Below are 19,810 nucleotides of genomic sequence, written 5' to 3' on the forward strand. Positions count from 1 at the left end.
TGGGAGATAGTTACTCAGCTACTCTTGGGAGTGCATAAAATCTGAATGCAGATAAAGGTGTGAGGCAGAGTATGCAAAAATTCCACTGCATCTGTATAGTTGCCAGCATTTGTAGAAAAACAGACCTTCATATACTTTTTTAAAAAATGTTTCCCTATTAGTAACATTGCATGGAGCATTACAGCTAATTAGTGACATTTACTCTGAGCCTTTTTGAAAGTTTAGTGCATGGTACCATTTAGCGTGAGGGAATTATTTTTTAATATAAAAAAAAAACAAACAAGCCTGGTGATAAAGAGCCGTACTACGTTCCTACCAACACCTGTACACAGTTTATTCTAGATTGCTACGATTTCACAGAACAATAGCGATAACACATGAACCTCAAAACTACTTCAACGCCACAACAACAGAGAGACAATTGCCTGAGCGCAATATATTAAAAGTACGTACTTATAAACCCGCCCATGCGTTGGAAACATCGGGCGGAGGCTGATTGGCTTACACGGATTTCATAATGTTTCACACTGGGCGTGGGTTTGTTTGCTCAGTTGGCGCTAGGGTGTGAGGCTGGACGGAAAGGAACGATGGCCGCTAAGTTTTTACCTCGGTTTTGGCGAAGCGGTTCTCAAGCGGAATTGTTGGACTTTCAAAACAATAATGTCGTTGCGGAGGGAAAGCTGGTAGGAAAAAGGGACTTCTATTCACATCGTTTTGGGCCCATTTTCTTTTAGCGTCACGTTGTGAGTGAAATCATGGCAGCGGCATGGGTTTTGGCTATAGGCGTCATGTAAGGCCTACAATGTCTCTTGTTTCACACATCCATTCGGGCAGTTTTGGCATCCTTTAGGTTGGTAAATCTCACTACGCCAAACAGTAATCTGGTGCCTTTTCTGCATTGCGCACCTTACAACCTTCGCCCTCACTCAGATATATTTGCTTTCTCATAATTCACGAGTTTGTCTTGGAGCAAGTGATGTCTGTAGCACACGTGTATGTCACATGCCTGTCCCTTCACTCCTACTGCTACTGCTGCACATGGGCACCTGTTCCTCTAAACTGTGCGCACTAAAGAATTCGTTTGCGCTCAGGGAAAGAGCTAGAGGAAACATTGGGCACCTGTGGCAAATCATAGTCATCTTAAGAAGTACTTTTGAATTTAGCAAAACATTGCACTGTTACAGTCCACTTCTTCTATAAGTGTACTTTATATAGAGTCAGCATGTTGCACATACCTTTTTATACAGCATATACTTCATTCACATCAGTCCCTGCCCCCAGGAAGGTTATAGTCTACTCTTAGGGCAAGGCCAGACGTGGCGTTTTTGCGGCATTTCTACGTTGCGTTTTTTTTTTTAAAAAAAAAAAGCCAGGCCTAAATACGCCACTGAAACCACATGCGCCAGTCAACATGCGTTTTTCAGCACAAAGGATTCTTTTCCCAACATGCGCTTCTCATTGAATTTGGACGCCATATTTAAAATACGCTGCGTATTTACATAAAGTGTGGTTTCAAACGTGCAGATCCCATATCTATTGATTTGGTAGTTTCTTTACGTATTGGCGTTTCTGCTAAAAAACCGCCAATATTGGCATCCTGTGGCGGATTTCAGCCTGCAAGCTCCTTGTGTGGATTGCCATAGTGCGTTTTTCCATTAGTTTCAGTGGTAGTGCAGTTTATGCGTATTTACTCCTGGCTGTTCTTTTTTTAAAATGCCACGTCTGGCCTTGCCCTAATGTCTATCACAGGCTATGAGCCGGTTAACTTGCCAGAATATTTTTGGAGTGTGGGAGGAAATGGAGTACCTTGAGGAACCTACACAGACACTGGGATAAAATACACTCTCTCCCTGTATAAAGTGCTCTGGCTGGAATTAACCCTTAGGACTGCAGTGGTGGTAACCATTGTTGCTCTGTGTTACCCATAAACTCATGATACTGCCCTTCCTGGTCCAACATACCATGGTTCTCACCAAAATATACAATTCATTATACAATCACACTAAGAATCCTAAGGTGATGATAATGGAAACATATTTCCACTTTCCTTTTGTTCTGTATTTTCTATTGATCTTCAGGGTAGGCAATTAAAAGTAATTTCACTAGCGTGTACCTATTTCAACTGACGTAGGTCATTACATTCCCTGACGGCTGTTGCTGTAAACCTCTTAGCGTGCACTTTTGCTATAGCCATATTGATATAATTCAGCCCTCTGCAAGTGTAATAGTCTTACCTGGAGCTAGGAAGCAGGTTTGTTATATTTTCCAGCTGTTTTGTCTTTATGCCCCTAATATGAAACAGGATTTAATTGAATCTGCCAAATCAGAACCTCCATTTTTATATTCAAATTTGAGAGTGGCAAAAAAATAGTCTGTGGCCAAAAAAGAAAATCTTGCTATTTAATTGTTGAGCTTTACAGTTGCGCAACCTTAGGGTTTTGGATTTGGTTTGTCTGAACATTTGGTGGAATCCTGGATTCATTGGATCCCTGATGTGAAACATGATCTTTTTTTTTTTTTTTTTTTTTTTTTTTTTTTAAGGAACATTGGGCTTCTTTTTTTTTTTTTTTTTTTTTCCATGTAAGAGATGCTTTGGGATGGTTGGGAATCCCTGTCCCATACCCTTGAAAATATATTTTGCTAATTGCATCTCAGTCCAAGATTTGCTTAGACAGAAGGGGCTTGACCTTTTTTCCAGAGAAATTTAGGTTACATTTCTATTAGACATTACAGTTTGGGAAGTGCACAAGAGCTGGGTTATGGGAGAGTTTACTTCTTAGGCTTCATATGCAACAAGTGTTTGTAGCAGAATTACCCTAAACACTTTGCTACTAAACACTTGCTCATTTAGGCCTCTTACACATGAGCGTTTGCTTGTGCGTTCCTCTAAGCTGGATCTTAGTTTACTTTCCACCTATTTGACTCTTCCTTGCAGCACACTGATGGAAAAGATTGGGCTGTGTTAATCGGAGCTTTACAAAATAAATGTAATTTTTTTTTTTTTTTCCAGCACAAACATGCCCTAATCAGTAGATGAAAATGATGCACCGAATCCAGGAATCCTTCTGCCCGGCCGAATCCTAATTTGCATATGCAAATTAGGGGTGGGGAGGGAAATCGCCTGACTTTGTCACAAAACAAGGAAGTAAAAAATGTTTTCCCTTCCCACCCTTAATTTGCATATGCAAATTAGGGTTCGGTATTCGTCGGTGCATCCCTATTTGTGTGGGAATAGCACTTGAAATGCTACAAAACGTAGATTCTACGTTCTGCAGCATTTCAGGGTTAGGGAACGGAGGAGCGGCTTTTCAAGCCACTTGCTCCATTCCTCTTCGTTCCCCAGGCAACGAGCAGGGGTTGGGAACGAGTGGCCCCTGAGGCACGATTGCCCAGGGGCCCCAAATGCAGCAGCGGGCATGTACAAACTGCGTGCCCTGCTGCTGCTGTCACTTTCTGATCCGAAGCTCCTCCCCCTCACAACGGATCTTCATGGGAGACGCAGCATTTTCTTCCTCCAGCCCTGCAGACGATCTGGACCTGCTTCCCCCAGGTTGGTGCCCATCCACACACAGAAACACACACTTATGTTCCCATTACACACTTACATTCACACTTACACACAATCAGATTTTTGGGGGATCAGGGGGGTCACACAAATTCACAGCACCCCCACACGCTTGCACACACACTATGTTGTCGTTTTTTTTTTCTTATCGCATCATCTGTTTTTTTTGCCTGAAAAACTTGTTTTATTGCCATTGCGAATAGTGTATTCGCTAATTGCACTGCACAATACTTTTTGTATGTTATTTTGGTGATTATACTGCAATGTCAGTGAGTGGTGCATTTTTAGTCATTTTATTGCATATTTAGCCATTTTATTAAATTTTCAGCTTTGCAAAGGTGGTGTTCCCCTATTTGTGTCTAAAACCTATTTGGCCATTCTAAAATAATCAAACATTGATTCTGACTGCTGATTACAGTAGGTGAAAAAAAAAAGCATTGATTTTTGCGGTTTTGTGTGATTTTATACCATTTCGTTCTGTTACTTCATTTTGACCTTGGACATTTTGTCTGCTATATAACCATTTGGAGGTCTCTGTGTGCAAAATATTTTGGTAAATCTTTTCATATCAGGCATCAAACTGTTCAGTACACCCCTGGCGTTCATGTTTAGGATGACTTTTGCTGGTACGTTACAAAATGTGGGGAAAAATGCAAGCTTTGTGACAAATTTCATAAGCGTTATGTTTAGCATTGCTTTGCGGTTTGGTAGTTTGCAGTAGAAAGATGTAATTCCCTGCTTTAGATTCGTCTGAATGTGTACTTTCGAAAAATATATGGTTTTCTAGGGTCTCCATACTGTTAGGGGGGTCATATGGTCCATAATGCACATACCAGGTGCTTGTATTGTAGCAGTCCGTGTCATATGTGAAAATTCATATGTACTATTTTTCATTTGGGCGTCTGTATGCCACCTAGTTGGGTAAATCTTTTCATATCGGGCATCAAACTGGTCAGCACACTCCTGGCTTTCATATTTTGAATGACTTTTGCTGGTTCGTTACAAAATGTGGGGTATATAATGGGGTAAAATGCAAGCTTTGTGACTATTTTCAGAAAGTTAAAAAAAAGGCTTATGTTTAGCATAGCTTTGCGGTATGGTAGTTGCAGTAGAAAGATGTAATTAACTGCTTTAGATTCGTCTGCATGTGTAATTTCAGAAACTATATGGTTTTCTAGGGTCTCCATACTGTTAGGGGGTAGTAGCCAGAGTGTCATACTTCATATGCCCTATTTGGATTTGGGGGTCTTTTTTATGCCACATAGTTTGATAAATTTATGTGTATTAATCATTATCAAACGGTTCAGTAGACATTCATATTTAGGATGCTTAATGCTGGTAATGATACTTGGACGATACAATGCTGGAAAGTCGAAGCTTTGAGGCAATTATTTCACCAAAAACCGACAATTTTGGGAAAGCCTTGCGACTCAGTCGTTTGGAGCAGAAAGGTATGGGTACCCATTTTAGATTTGGTAGAATGTGTACTTTACAAAAATATATGGTTTTGGGGGTTAAACTTATATTTCTGAGTTTTTACCCCACAAAAAATGGTCAATGTGTTGATTTTTCAGTAAAGTTCTGGACAATTTGCATTTGGTAACTTCATATTGGGGTCTCTAAATGCCAGGTACTTTGGTAAACCTATGCACAATGGGGATCAAACTGTTAAGTGGACCCCTGGCAATCATATTCAGGTTGCTTTTTCTTGGTATCTAATAGTGTGTGATGTGTGGAGCAGCAAAATAAAACCTTTTGAAGTGATTTTTCAAAATTTTTATAAACTTTAAATTTTCGGAACGTGTGTGGAGAGTCCCGACATTTTTCGTCCAGCGGAGATCGGTCGTTTGGTCGAGCGGACAGGTTAGAAAATTTCTGTCGGCTGCCGAAAATATCTCTGCGTGTATTGGCGATCGTACGATTTTCAGTGGGAGACTGTCACTAGCTTTGGTTGGACATAGATATCGTACGATTGCTGTCAGGGGCAGAACATTGCTGATCTGTTCTTTAACTAATCGGACTGGTAAGACTTTGATCTGAATGGTTAGTGGCAGGTCGGGAGATGGGGAAAGTCCGATCGTACATTGATTTGTACGATCGGATCTTTGCGTCTGTGGCCAGCTTTAGTCAGCGACTTGAAGGGGGGCCCCTGGTACATGTTCAGTGAGTTGATCCTCAGCATTCGGGTGATTCAAAAGCAACAGATATGACCCATGTGGCCCACCCTCAAGTCTCTGATTGGTTACTGCCTGGTAGCCAGGGTAACCAGTCAGTGTAAACCAAGAGAGCTGAAAAGGAGGAAGTAGTGTTCTGGCTATTATGTTACACACCCAGTCGCCTTTATACATTAAATTTTTGGCTAACTAACAATATAAGAAACATTTTTTATTTTGCACAGCTTATCTATTTAATTTTTACACTGAACAATTCCTTTAAGGGCATGGACACGTGCGGTTTTTAAAAAGGTTGACCACCGCGTAAATACGCTAAACCTAGTGCGCAATTCCAGCAGTGAGTTTTCAAGCTTTGGCAATGGCGCACTAGGTTTAGTGTATTTACGTAGCGGTTGGTCTTTATAAAAACCATGCTGAAAAAAACGCATGTGTCCATGCCCTTAGACACATGAGTGTATAGAATTCTTCGCTAATGATTATTAATGAGGTGGAGAGAACTGTATGTGCTGAAATTAGCGCATCCTGTATCTGCCTTTAAAAGTACAGTTTTCACCTGTATAGCAGCCCACAGGTGCAAAGGCAGATACAAGAGCTGATTTCAGTGCATACACTCCTCCTCATTAATATTCGCGGATCCACTGCCTTCCACAGCTCTGTTTATCTGCACTGAAAAGTACAGCTTCCACTTGTTTGCAGGTACAAGAAGCTGGAATCTTCCCAAAAAAATGCCTGCTTTTACTTTTTTCGGGAGGTTATCCACTCCATGTACTTGCAATAAAACGGAAACTGTACTTTTCAAAAAGGGAAGCTCCCTGGGTTATTTCACTTCCTCTGCTGAAAAAGCCGATGACTTAAAGAGTTGGGAAGGAGGAGCTCGGGGACCATGGAGCACTGAGGTAACTACCCATTTGTTATGGTTGATTTTTTGGGATACATTTGTGTTATTTATAGGTTTGGGATCCATTATCCAGAAACCCATTCTCTAGAAAGCTTCGAATTAGGGAAAGCTTGTTTCCCATAGACTCCATTTTATCCAAATCTTTTAAAAATGATTTCCTTTTTCTCTGTAATAATAAAACAGTACCTTGTACTTAATCCAAACCAAGATCTAATTAATCCTTATTTGAAGCAGATCCAGCCTATTTGGGTTTATTTAATGTTTACATGATATTCTAGTTGACTTAGGGTATGAAGATCCAATTTACAGAAGGATCAGTTATCTGGAAAACCCCAGGTACTAAGCAGTCTGGATAACCTGTACTAAATATGTGTGATACTGCCTACCTGTTCTGTATCCTGCAAATAATTTCTTGGAAACAAATATCCTATTTGATATCAGAATTATTCATTTGATATCAGAGAATTATTCATTATTCAATCACTATAGCTCTGTAGAGAGACATGGATAGCATTTCCCAACTGTTTATTTAACTGTGAACTAAACACACAGTATTCTACACGGCTTATCTTTTATTTGCTGTGTAACCTGTGCCTTTCCTTTTTCAGCTTGATTGACTGCCCCCATAGCCACACAGCAGCTTATTTATATAAACTAGTGGCGAAGCACTCCATTTTTACAAGTGTAGGGTAACCATACATTATATTTACTAAGCATTTTAATTTTTTGGTGTTACTATTCCTTTAATGCATACAGCTTATAATGCTATACACAGGGTGCTAATTATCATACTGTGTAGAACATTAGACACAAGCATCAACGGTGATGTTGCTCATAGCAAGTTTTAGTTTCTAACTTGTTGGTGACTGTTAAACTCCAATTGCCGATTTAGTTGCTATGGACAACATCAATGGTGATGGTGTTTCTCCAATGTTTTACACAGCATGATGTGTAGACCCAGAGTGTTACATGCAATTTATCGCAAAGTATTTGTGTCGCATTGAATCAACCAAAAATGCTATTGAATTGTGTTTTTAGTCTTTGGTTACAATGGTAATTTCAAAGGGTTTTTTTCCCTGCAGGATTTTGAACACGGCACACTTAAAGGAAAAAGTGGTACGTATTTTGACATACCTTCTTAAAAATTCTCCTGACTAAAGATAAGGATAGGAAAGGGGCTAAATTCTCCTTATAGATGAGGATAGGAAAGTGGCTAAATTTACCTGACTAAAGATAATGATAGGGGATAATTTATAAACACTGGGCAAATTTGCACGTGGGCAGTATCCCATAGCAACCAATCAGTAATTTGCTTTTATCTGCCAGCCGCAGGAAGAAATATGAGTGTTACTGACCAGGTAAAAATGTGCCCAGTGTATGAATTTTAAGACCGGGGTTTAACTTTATAATGTTTACTTTATTGGTGTTAACATGGTAGGCTCTGCCTCCTGAGCTGTTACAGTCATTAACCATGTAGACCAGGGCTGTCCAACTGGTGGCTGCGGCCCGCGACCCCCCCTTCTTTGGCCCCCCAGATGCTGTCTGTTTACCATATGTAAACTTTAAAAGGTATGACTGTAGAGATAAACTGCACCCTGCATTGTTTAAACCTCAAATTCAGACTCTAATCTCCTGTATTATTCATACCTGTGATCCTCCTGCATTGTTCACACTTGTGACACCTCTATTGTTCATATCCTAAAACCCTGTACTGTTCACACCTGAGAAACAGACTGAAACTGCCCACATTGTTCTCCTGTTCACACTTTATACAAAATGCTAATGGGGCACCAGCACTGTGTCACTGTATATAGTACATATTAGAATGAGAGCTTTCCCTGTCTCCTGCTCTGTTCTGTCTTCCTTCCCTGCAGGGCTGGAACTAGGGGCAGGCAGAGTAGGTTCCCACCTAGGGCGCAATCATGTGGGGGGCACACTTTTAAGGGGAACTTGCTTTTTCTTTTTTAAACCCTGATTTGCTTGGCCTTTAATCATTTTTCAACTTTATAAACCCCCTGTTCCAGACTGAATCACTCCCAGCTCCCTTTTGGCAGCTGCCGGCACAGGTACATATTTGTGGGCAATATCTTGGCTGCTACTTGCACAGGTAAACATGATATGGATATTTGGCTGCTGCTGGCACAAGTACATATATGGAGGCTATATTGTGTATTTTTTGGCTGATGCTGGCACAGGTACAGATTGGGGGCAATATAAGGGATTGGCTGCTGCTGGCTCAGGTACATGGGGCAATATGGTGGCTGCTGGCACAGGTACACAGATGTTTGAGGGCAATATGATGGATTTTTGGCTACTGCTGGAACAGATACAAATTGGGGCAATATGATGGATTATTTTGGTTGCTGCTGGCATAGGTACAGATTGGGGGTAAATATATGATGGATGTTTTGGCTTATGCTGACACAGGTACAGATTGGGGCCTGGGGGATTGACTGCCATTGGCATAGGTACAAATGGAGGCAATATGATAGGTGCTGGCACGGGTACAGAGGGGCTATATGACTGGTAAGGGGGAATATGGTAATGCAGGACTGGGTGGGGGGGCACTGATTGAAGCCTTTGCCAAGGGTGCAAAAATACCTTGGCCCGGCCCTGCCTACCTGTGTGGGCCATTCTCTGCTTACCCAGTGCTGCTTATGTGTGAAATTCTCTGCTTGCCCTATGCTAACTGTGGAATGTTAGCCTGTTAGGGGTTTGTTCTTGGGATTTGTTAGCATTTGGAAATTGTTAAGGGCCCCTAAGGTGTTTAATCATGTGTTGGGGGGGTTGTTGTATTATCCACAGGGGAGGATGAGGCATATGGATTTAAGGGTATGTTTTTAACATGACTTCAATTTTTCACATATGAGTGACGAGGGATTTCCCTGCAGTGAGCACCAACCATTTGGTTTTTTGGTGTGCTACCACCGTTAATGTGGATATTATCTTAAAAGTTCTTGTGGTTTACAGTGGGTGTGGTTTAAAAGGGGGAGTGGCCAACACTGACTTCTGTTATCGGCCCTCCTGCACATAAGACAGTAAAATGTTGGCCCTCGGTACCACAGAATTTGGACAGCACTGATGTAGACTTATTGCATTACAATGGCAGTTTCAGTGCTTGAAAACAGCCTTTCTGTCCGTATTTGAGTTTAGTGGAAACTGCTGGCCTAAGATGTGCACCAATGTGCTTGAAAATGTGCATATGGGAGATTTTTGGCTGAAACGGACTATATACCAGGGGCAATGTTTGGTACTGCAATGGAGGACCGTGAGGTGTGACATTAGCTTAAAGGGGGTAGTCCCCTTTGAGTTATATTTTAGTAGAGGTATGGGATCTGTTATTCGGAAACCTGTTGTCCAGAAAGCTCAGAATTACGGAAAGGTCGTCTCCCATAGACTCCATTTTATCCAAATAATCCAAATTTTTTTCATCAGTCTGGTTACTAGGGTCCAAATTACCCTAGCAACCATGCATTGATTTGAGTAAGAGACTGGAATAGGCGAGGGACTGAATACAAAAATTAATAATAAAAATTGCAATAACAATACATTTATAGACTTAGAGCATTTGTTTTTTAGATGGAGTCAATGACTTCCATGTTAAAACTGGAAAGAATCAAAAGAAGATACCATAGTTAAATCGGGTTGGAAAAAAAAAGACAAGGCCATCAAGTTCAACCCCTCCAAATGAAAACCCAGCATCCATACACACCACACACCCTCGAAACCTTCACATAAATTATATATACCCATATCTATACTAATTATAGTTTTTAATATCACAATAGCCTTTGATAATGTCTGTCCAAGAAATCATCCAAGTCACTCTTAAAAGCATTAACAGAATCGGCAATCACAACATCATCCGGCAGTGCATTCCACAAACTCACTGTCCTCACTGTGAAGAACCACCTACGTTGTTTCAAATGAAAGTTCTTTTCCTCTAGTCTGAAGGGCTGGCCTCTGGTACTGTGATCCTCTTTATGGGTAAAAAGGTCCCCTGCTATTTGTCTATAATGTCCTCTAATGTACTTGTAAAGTGTAATCATGTCCCCTCACATGCACCTTTTTTCCAGAGAAAACAGCCCCAACCTTGACAGTCTACTCTCATAATTTAAGTCTTCCCTCCCTCTAACCAGTTTAGTTGCACGTCTCTGCACTCTCTCAAGCTCATTAATATCCCTCTTAAGGACTGGAGCCCAAAACTCCAGATGAGGCCTTACCAGGGACCTATAAAAAAGGCAAAATTATGTTTTCATCCCTTGAGTTAATGCCCTTTTTATGCAAGACAGAACTTTATTTGCTTTAGTGGCCAGATAATGAGACTGCCCAGAATTAGACAACTTGTTATCTACAAAAAACCCTTCTCAGCCTTCTCAGTCAAGGAAACTCCCAACACACTGCCATTTAGTGTTTAACTTTTACACATCATTTATATTATTTTTATTTTTGCCAAAGTGCATAACCTTGCATTTATCAACATTGAACCTCGTTTTCCAGTTAGCTGCCCAGTTTTCCAACTTAGAAAAAATCGCTTTGCAAAGTTCTGCACAATTTAGTATCATCTGCAAAAATAGAGACCGTACTTTCAATGCCCATCTCCAGGTTAATAAACAAGTTTGAAAGCAAAGGACCTAGTACAGAGCCATGGGGTACTCCACTAACAACACTGGTCCAACTAGAAAATGTTCCATTTACTACCACTCTTTGTAGTCTATCTTTTAGCTAGTTCTCTATCCAGGTACAAATACTATGTTTCAGGCCAACATTCCTTAAGGCAAAGTCTTAAGTAAATCATCCACTGACCTTCCCTTGATCTTAGCCTAGATCCCTGAACTAATTTTTTAAGGTCTTCATCTACCATTTATTTTGTCATTAGTACCAATATGTACCAAGACAGTTGGGTCATGCCCAACCCAGTATTATGCAAATAATTCAAAAACTAAAATTGAAACGTTTCTTAGAACTGGCCATTCCATAACATGCTGAAAGTTAACTTAAAGGAAAACTATACCCCCCAAACAATGTAGGTCTCTATTAAAAGATACTGAGTAAAACAGCTCATGTGTAAAACCCTGCTTCATGTAAATGAACCATTATCATAATAATATACATTTTTAGTAGTATGTGCCATTGGGTAATCATAAATAGAAAATTGCCATTTTAAAAAATAAGGGCCGCCCCCTGAGATCGTAAGATTCACTGTGCACACATACAAACCACATGTAAGGTCACATGAGCCAATTAACAGACAGAGTTCTGCCTTTTGCTTCCTCACTTCTTCCTGTTACAGTTAGTGTTGTAGTATTTCTGGTCAGGTGATCTCCGAGGCAGCACAGATAGAGTCACGAAATGGTGGTTCAAGGCAAGAGATATAAAAGGGCAATATTTATGTAAATATATATTCCAGTTTGGTAAGATTCTTTAATATGTCATTCAGTTTGATATAAACTATCTGTTGCTTAAGTATTCATTTTGGGGGTATAGTTTTCCTTTAAAGATGAACCACCCCTTTAAGATATGAAGTAATTGCTTTGACCTTTGTAAAATGGAAAATACTTATTAGGTTAATCGGATTTTATTGTGGATAATGCAGAGCTGCGGTTATCTGCTAACCACCAGCCTTTAATCTACTAGTATAACACAAGCTTTAGGGCACTCTGGTTATAAGTGCTTCTGCTAAGTCAAAATGATACTTGTTATGGCTATTTAAAGGGGTTGTTCACCTTTAAATTAACTTTGAATATGATGTAGATCAGTGATCCCCAACCAGTGGCTTGTGAGGAACATGTTGCTCTCCAACCCCTTGGCTATTGCTCCCAGTGGCCCCAAAGCAGATGCTTATTTTTGAATTTCTGGCTTGGATGCAAGTTTTGGTTGCATAGAAACCAGATGTACTGCCAAACAGAGCCTCCTGTAAGCTGCCAGTCCACATAAGGGCTACCAATATCCATTCTTATTTGGCCCCCCGGAACTATTTTAAATAGTGTTGTTTCCCAACTCTTTCCACAATTGAATGTGGCTCATGCATAAAACGGGTTGGGGACCTCTGATGTAGTGTGTGATATTCTGAGACAATTTGCAGTTTTTCAATGTGCTTTTTTATTCATAAGTAATCCAATATGCAATTTCACAATCTGGTTGCTAGGTTACCCTATCAAAATGCAGCAAAATGCACTTCTTCCATGGAGTGTAATGGAAACTATTTACAGCAACAAATCTGACCCACAAGGCTTGGCAAAATGCATACATTATTCTCTGTGGAAGAAATTCATTTTGTTCATCATTTTATCCACAGGCAATGTTTGTTCTTTTCATTTATCCCAAATTTAGCATTCCAACTAATGATGCCGCTACTATGTAAAGCAGCATTTATCTTGCTTAGGATTTGCACAGAAGTGCTGGGGGGTTATTTTATGTGGAATTATGTTAAATTTCTTAATTTCCCCTAAAGGTTATTCACAGGCAGATTCAAGCTTCCGATTCAACCCTTTCAGGCAGAGTTGGAAGCTTATCTGCCCATGTATGGGGCTAGCCAACTGGCCTGCCTGTCTGATATCTGGGTGAAAGTTGGCCAGATATCCGTTAGGCAGGTTTTAAAATCCAGTCTGAGTACATCGGCATGTTGATGTGGGCCACCCCAGTAGAAAATTGGGTAGAAATATCAGTTAACCCCTCAATACCAAGTTTATTGAATTGCTATTTAACAGTTCCACATGCACATTCTATTGCATATATAGCTTTAAACCACATTTCCTTTCTATCTACATAGGTAGATATGGTGACGATGAAGAGGATGTGAGGAGAGGACATATTGGTATGACTGTCCGTTTTGCTCTTGGGTTACTTTTCTGCATGTCATTTGTCTTACGTTTTGTTTGTGCATCTAAGCACTGTAATCAGAAATATACATCTAATTCAAATTAAACAATATATGCCTGTATGGTTTTTTTTTTTATCATGGAATGGGGCTAAGCATGCTATAGACTATTTGCTGATTTTACCAGTACAATTGCAGTTGTCCAACTTTAGCTATTTATTAAACAATCTGTTTTTGCCAAGGAATGAATACTACCACCCTGGAAAACGGTAGTAGAATTGTACAAATTGAAGCCATCACAGAGCTGAATTGTAAAGCATTTGATATGTGCCTCTGAGCATCTGCACTGTGAAATAGTCCATTTTGGAGATTAAAAAGTAATTCCCAGAGAATCATGTCCTTAGGATAACATGGACCTGTTTTATATATGCCTTTAAAGGAAAACTATACCCCCCCAAACAATGTAGGTCTCTATTAAAAGATACTGAGTAAAACAGCTCATGTGTAAAACCCTGCTTCATGTACAGTAAATGAACCATTATCATAATAATATACTTTTTTAGTAGTATGTGCCATTGGGTAATCATAAATAGATTTAGTCAATGGGGTAAAGACTGCGCTCTGTCCAGAACGGTGGGGAAGAGAGCTGCACCAAAGTTCAATCTATGGATCCACTTGTCCACATACAATTCAAAAGAAAATAGGGAATGGAAGGTGCGCTGGGGGTACCTGTAGAGAAAGGGAGACAAGCCTATCTAGTGTAGTATCCTTTGTACACTTTAGCGGATATTAAAAAATCAGATCTACTCACATTCGTGAAATAATCATATCGCAAAAATGGGATCTGGTCGCATATGTCTTCAGTGTGAGGTTGGTTTGTAGTTGGCGTGTCTGATCGATTCTTTCGCCTTAAGTGTATGTATAAACGGCTTAATCGAACGCTGTCTGGATCGTGTTCAGATCGACCTCCGCAAGGGTTGGATGGACGGCACTTGCTGGGGTTTTCATCCGATCGCGTCCCGATGTCTAAATTCTTGCGATGGTGTGTTCTCCTCCAGTAGACGCTGCTCTGATGTTTCCCGCAGTTGCACAAGTCGGCGTTCTGCTCCACGCGGTCTTCAGTCTCACCTGGGGATACTGTCGGCGCTGCTTTCCACTTCTCTACTGGATATTTTAGCTCAAAGGGGTTTGTTGAAAAATAAGTTTAATAATAACTTATTTTTCAACAAACCCCTTTGAGCTAAAATATCCAGTAGAGAAGTGGAAAGCAGCGCCGACAGTATCCCCAGGTGAGACTGAAGACCGCGTGGAGCAGAACGCCGATTTGTGCAACTGCGGGAAACATCAGAGCAGCGTCTACTGGAGGAGAACACACCATCGCCAGAATTTAGACATCGGGACGCGATCGGATGAAAACCCCAGCAAGTGCCGTCCATCCAACCCTTGCGGAGGTCGATCTGAACACGATCCAGACAGCGTTCGATTAAGCCGTTTATACATACACTTAAGGCGAAAGAATCGATCAGACACGCCAACTACAAACCAACCTCACACTGAAGACATATGCGACCAGATCCCATTTTTGCGATATGATTATTTCACGAATGTGAGTAGATCTGATTATTTAATATCCGCTAAAGTGTACAAAGGATACTACACTAGATAGGCTTGTCTCCCTTTCTCTACAGGTACCCCCAGCGCACCTTCCATTCCCTATTTTCTTTTGAATCATAAATAGAAAATTGCCATTTTAAAAAATAAGGGCCGCCCCCTGAGATCGTAAGATTCACTGTGCACACATACAAACCACATGTAAGGTCACATGAGCCAATTAACAGACAGAGTTCTGCCTTTTGCTTCCTCACTTCTTCCTGTTACAGTTGGTGTTGTAGTATTTCTGGTCAGGTGATCTCTGAGGCAGCACAGATAGTCACGAAATGGTGGTTCAAGGCAAGAGATGTAAAAGGGCAATATTTATGTAAATATATATTCCAGTTTGGTAAGATTCTTTAATATGTCATTCAATTTGATATAAAGGATCTGTTGCTTAAGTATTCATTTTGGGGGTATAGTTTTCCTTTAAGCAGGGATGTTATTTTCAGTTGTATTACAGGAGAAATGGTTGTAAGGAAGAAAAATGGTGCCCTCTTCTAACCAAATGTCTCTCAAAAGGACCAACGGTTACTTTTGTATTGATAGATTTGTGTTGCTATTTTAAGTGATCCACAAATGGTTAATGGAATGGGGGCACAATGGAGAGTAATGAAATGATTATGGCTTATATTTGTAGTTTCTGTACCACAAATCAGTTCTCTTTGTTGTGTAATGGTTATTCTCCATACCTAAAAGCCTTTCTTGCAAACATTTACTGTTTACACAAGAAGTTGCCTCATTTCCTGGTTAAATGGCAGACTTTGGCAAACTAATAAATGTCATAATCACTGTGCCTTGAGCAGTGATCAAACCATTTTATAAGAGAAATTGTTTCCTCTCAAAACAAAATGAATAGCAGCATATAGCCTTGCACTTGACGTTGCCTCAAGGATATTCTGGATGCTTTTCGTTATTGTAATTTGGAAGTGACTGTCAATGCTTGCTACAAGCTATATAATCAGATTGCCTAGTTTGTGTCAGGGCTACGTGACTGGTAGGTGTTGGAAGTAGTGACTCGGGCAGAAACTTGACACTGAGGAACAGGCTAAAGCCTAGTAGTGCTGTATCCAAGGGGCTTGCAGTTCATTTCCAGGCAATGGTTAGAAGCCAGAATATCAAGAAATGACAAAATATAGGGCAGTGATCTTGGCGTAGTGCTGGATTTGATTATGACAAAAAAGCAAAATAAAAAACACAAGGTATGCTAATTTTTATATCTTAATAAATAAGCTCTTAAAGACATTTTAAGAGGCATTTGTTTGAATGACTATATAATGTTTAGCTGTAGCTTCCAGTTTTTTTAATTTCACCTACCTTACAGAAATGTACACAGTGACTAAGCTTAAAAGATCTTGCCATGAATATCCAGTTTATTTTTTTGCATTTTTTATATAATTGTAATATTGTTAATAAATGCTGTGTGCATAAACTAATTTTTTAGTATACCTAAATAAATTTAGAATTTATTTTTTATGATTTGTGTTTTTCTAGAGGACCTAGCCAATCACTCTCTCTTAAATAAACTTCTCCGAAGGACCCTAGTCGACTCTCCTCACAATGTTGAAGTTTTGCAGAGGGATCCCACATCACCACTCTTTTCTGTTAAGTCATTTGAGGAGCTACATCTGTAAGTAGTTACACAATCAGTTTTGTTTAAGTATTATACCTCACTTAAGGCATTAATGCAGCACCACCAATTTACTTGCCTTACCTAGTCATTGTCGGTACATGTACTATAGAGGAAAATGTTAGGGTGTTAGGCTACTGTGCGTATTGTTGTGGTAGAATTAAATGATCTTTTGCCTTAATGGACAATCGATCCGGAAACCTTGATGTATCGTGTGGTGATGTTGCGCAATCCCCCGGAAATAACGTCACAGCAGTCGTTCTTAGCTGGGGTCCAGTATTCTGCCTCCTTCTACAATGGCCAGTGGTTTATTATACACCAAGACAAAAGGTGGTCTTACAATATATCCAATCAATGAGCATGTTATGCTATGAATCAATTGGTGGAACCAGCACACAGACACATGTCCATAGAAGAGGGGGGGGGAAGGTAGACTGCCCTAGGCAAACAAAAGGCACTTCCCCCGGTAATATACATATACACACACAGTGATCTTAGCATGGCTTGTACTGATCTTGTAAAAGTACACCTTTGTTCAGTGGTCCGTATTCCTCAATCCCAACCGGCGCCACACCCGACATGCTGCAGTCATGCCTGATGAACACAAATCGGATGGGAATCAGAAAGATTGGGCGACTGTGCAAAGGTCGGTCATAAAGACGCTTATCCCGCATCGGTGGCGGCCATATGGCGAAATATAAGAAATTTCCACGTCAGTATGAAGTTGAGTTTACAAAAATTGTGGTAAAGGAAAATGTAAAAATGTTTGTCATTTTCTGCCTCTACAGATATGGGATCCACTATCTGGAAACCCATTATTCAGAAAGCGAATTACGCTCAAGGCCATCTCCCATAGGCTCCTTTTTATGCAAATAATCCAAATTTAAAGAATGATTTCCTATTTCTCTGTAATAATAAAACAGTACCTTGTACTTGATCCAAATAAGATATATAATTAATCTTTATTGGAAGCAGAACCAGCCTATTGGGTTTATTTAATGTTTACAATGTGTACTTTTTTTAAGAATAGTAAGTTGTTAAAGTTTTACCCACAACACTTAATTTGGTTTTTTTTTTTTTATTCCACTGTTTTTGACTGGCTGCAGTGCAGGTTACTTACTTTAACCTACACATTGGTAAAATATATATATATATATATATATATATATATATATATATATATATATATATATATATATATATATATATATATATATATATATATATATATATATATATATATATATATATATATATATATATATATATATATATATATATATATATATATATATATATATATATTGATTTAAAAAAAAAAAACACTCCACTTCCTCATTTGGAAAAGGATACTACCGTATATACTTAGAGTATAAGCCGAGTTTTTCAGCCCCCAAAATATGCTGAAAAACTCTACCTCAGCTTATACTCGGGTCAAGCGCAAAAATGGTCGCCGGCGCCCAAGAATATTCGCCGGCATCCAAAAACGAGACGCCAGCACCTCCAATGGGAGCAGAAACTTACCAGAAGCTGCTGCATTTCTCACCCTAGGCTTATACTCGAGTCAATAAGCTTTCCCAGTTTTTGGAGGTAAAATTAGGTATCTCGGCTTGTACTCGGGACGGCTTATACTCGAGTATATACGGTACTTCCTGTAGGGGGCAGGTACTACTGCTTTCAGCCTCTCTTAGCTCACACCCACAGCTGCAAAAAATAAACATCCTCTTTCTGAAAAGCTCAGGTTCAGGGGTTTTTTTTCTTCTTTTTTTCAGATATGCTATTAACTCATTCATTCCCTCTTATTAGGTTATATATGCGTGTCCCTTTCCTGCCTGTTTGACTTTTCCTGCATTAATGATCTAGCTCTGGGGGTTAAAAGGTTAATCTTGCAAGCAGTCCTGGCACAGATAATTCTGTTTGTTCAGGGAAGGCAGGGAGTCTAGGGCCACACATAATCAAGGCAGAATAAGTTTATGGCACCATTTAAAAAATCTGCAGCACAGTGGTGTGGAGCAGCGGAGGTTTACTATGATCTGGTATCTCAACATGAAAGCAAGCAGCAGCACTGTGATAAGGAGGCTGTAAACTTTAACCATGTGTGGCCAATGTAGTATAAACCAACAACACCATTTTAACTGTGCAGTCCAGATTCTTCCTGTCTGTCAAGCATTTAACTTCCGGCTTTGCAAGCGCTGATTGACAAGCTCCAAACGACCATAAGAATGTGCCAAGTCTGGCACTCAAAGGAGAAGTGATCTATGTCCTCTTTACTTAGAAAGAGGTCACATTGAGGAAAATGCTCTAAAGGACATATAGGCATATGGAGTATATGAAGCATAAAGGGAAATAATGAACTTTAAACACTATGGACGCTGATATAGAGACTGCATCTTTTAACTGCTCTGCCCAGCCAATTGGAAGGTATGGCACAGCTGTGGCCACACTGTTTTTCCCCCCAGCAGATATAGTGATGGAGATTACTATAACTGGATGATTTATTTGCAGAGTGTTATGGTTTGTACTGTGAAGCACATCAAAGAGGTAATTTTTTTTTCTGCTGTATGAACTGTCTGTTTTGATAAGTGATTTTTGTCATTTGTTTTATATTTACCTCTATTTGAGGCACTTTTGTGTAAGGCACTGTCAACAGCTTGAACTGTAATAAAACAAATCTATATAGATAGATATGAATGGGAACGGTTATCCAGAATGCTCAGGTTTGGGGTTTTCTGGATATCGGATCTTTCCGTAATTTGGGACTTCATGCCTTAAGTCTACTAGAAATGAATTTAAACGTTAAATAAACCCAATAGGCTGATTTTTCTTCCAATAAGGATTAATTATCTCTTAGTTGGGATCAAGTACAAGGTACTGTTTTATTATTACAGAGAAAAAGGAAATCATTTTTAATTTGGAGTATTTGGATAAAATGGAGTCTATGGGAGCCATTCCGTAATTCAGAGCTTTCTGGGTATCGGGTTTCTGTATAAGGGATTCTATACCTGTATGTATTGTGTTTATTATGTACGTTTGCTCAAACGTGACTGGCCTTTTTTAAAAGAAATATGTCACT

At 39.7% G+C, this 19,810-nt stretch overlaps 1 protein-coding gene across 3 annotated transcripts in view; it reads left to right on the top strand.

Moving 5' to 3' along the window:
- The first annotated feature begins 464 nt into the window (after positions 1–464).
- The window catches only part of ddx25.L (DEAD-box helicase 25 L homeolog), a 37,673-nt gene continuing 18,327 nt past the window's right edge, over positions 465–19,810 (top strand). The window contains exons 1-4 of one of the 3 annotated variants that reach the window (XM_041568405.1): positions 465–683; positions 7,720–7,753; positions 13,410–13,454; positions 16,602–16,737. In XM_041568405.1, the coding sequence (XP_041424339.1) occupies positions 588–683; positions 7,720–7,753; positions 13,410–13,454; positions 16,602–16,737 (311 nt within the window). In that variant the 5' untranslated portion in view covers positions 465–587. 3 annotated transcript variants of the gene reach the window in all.

Source organism: Xenopus laevis, chromosome 7L (assembly GCF_017654675.1).
Source record: "Xenopus laevis strain J_2021 chromosome 7L, Xenopus_laevis_v10.1, whole genome shotgun sequence".
Lineage (NCBI taxonomy): Eukaryota > Metazoa > Chordata > Amphibia > Anura > Pipidae > Xenopus > Xenopus laevis.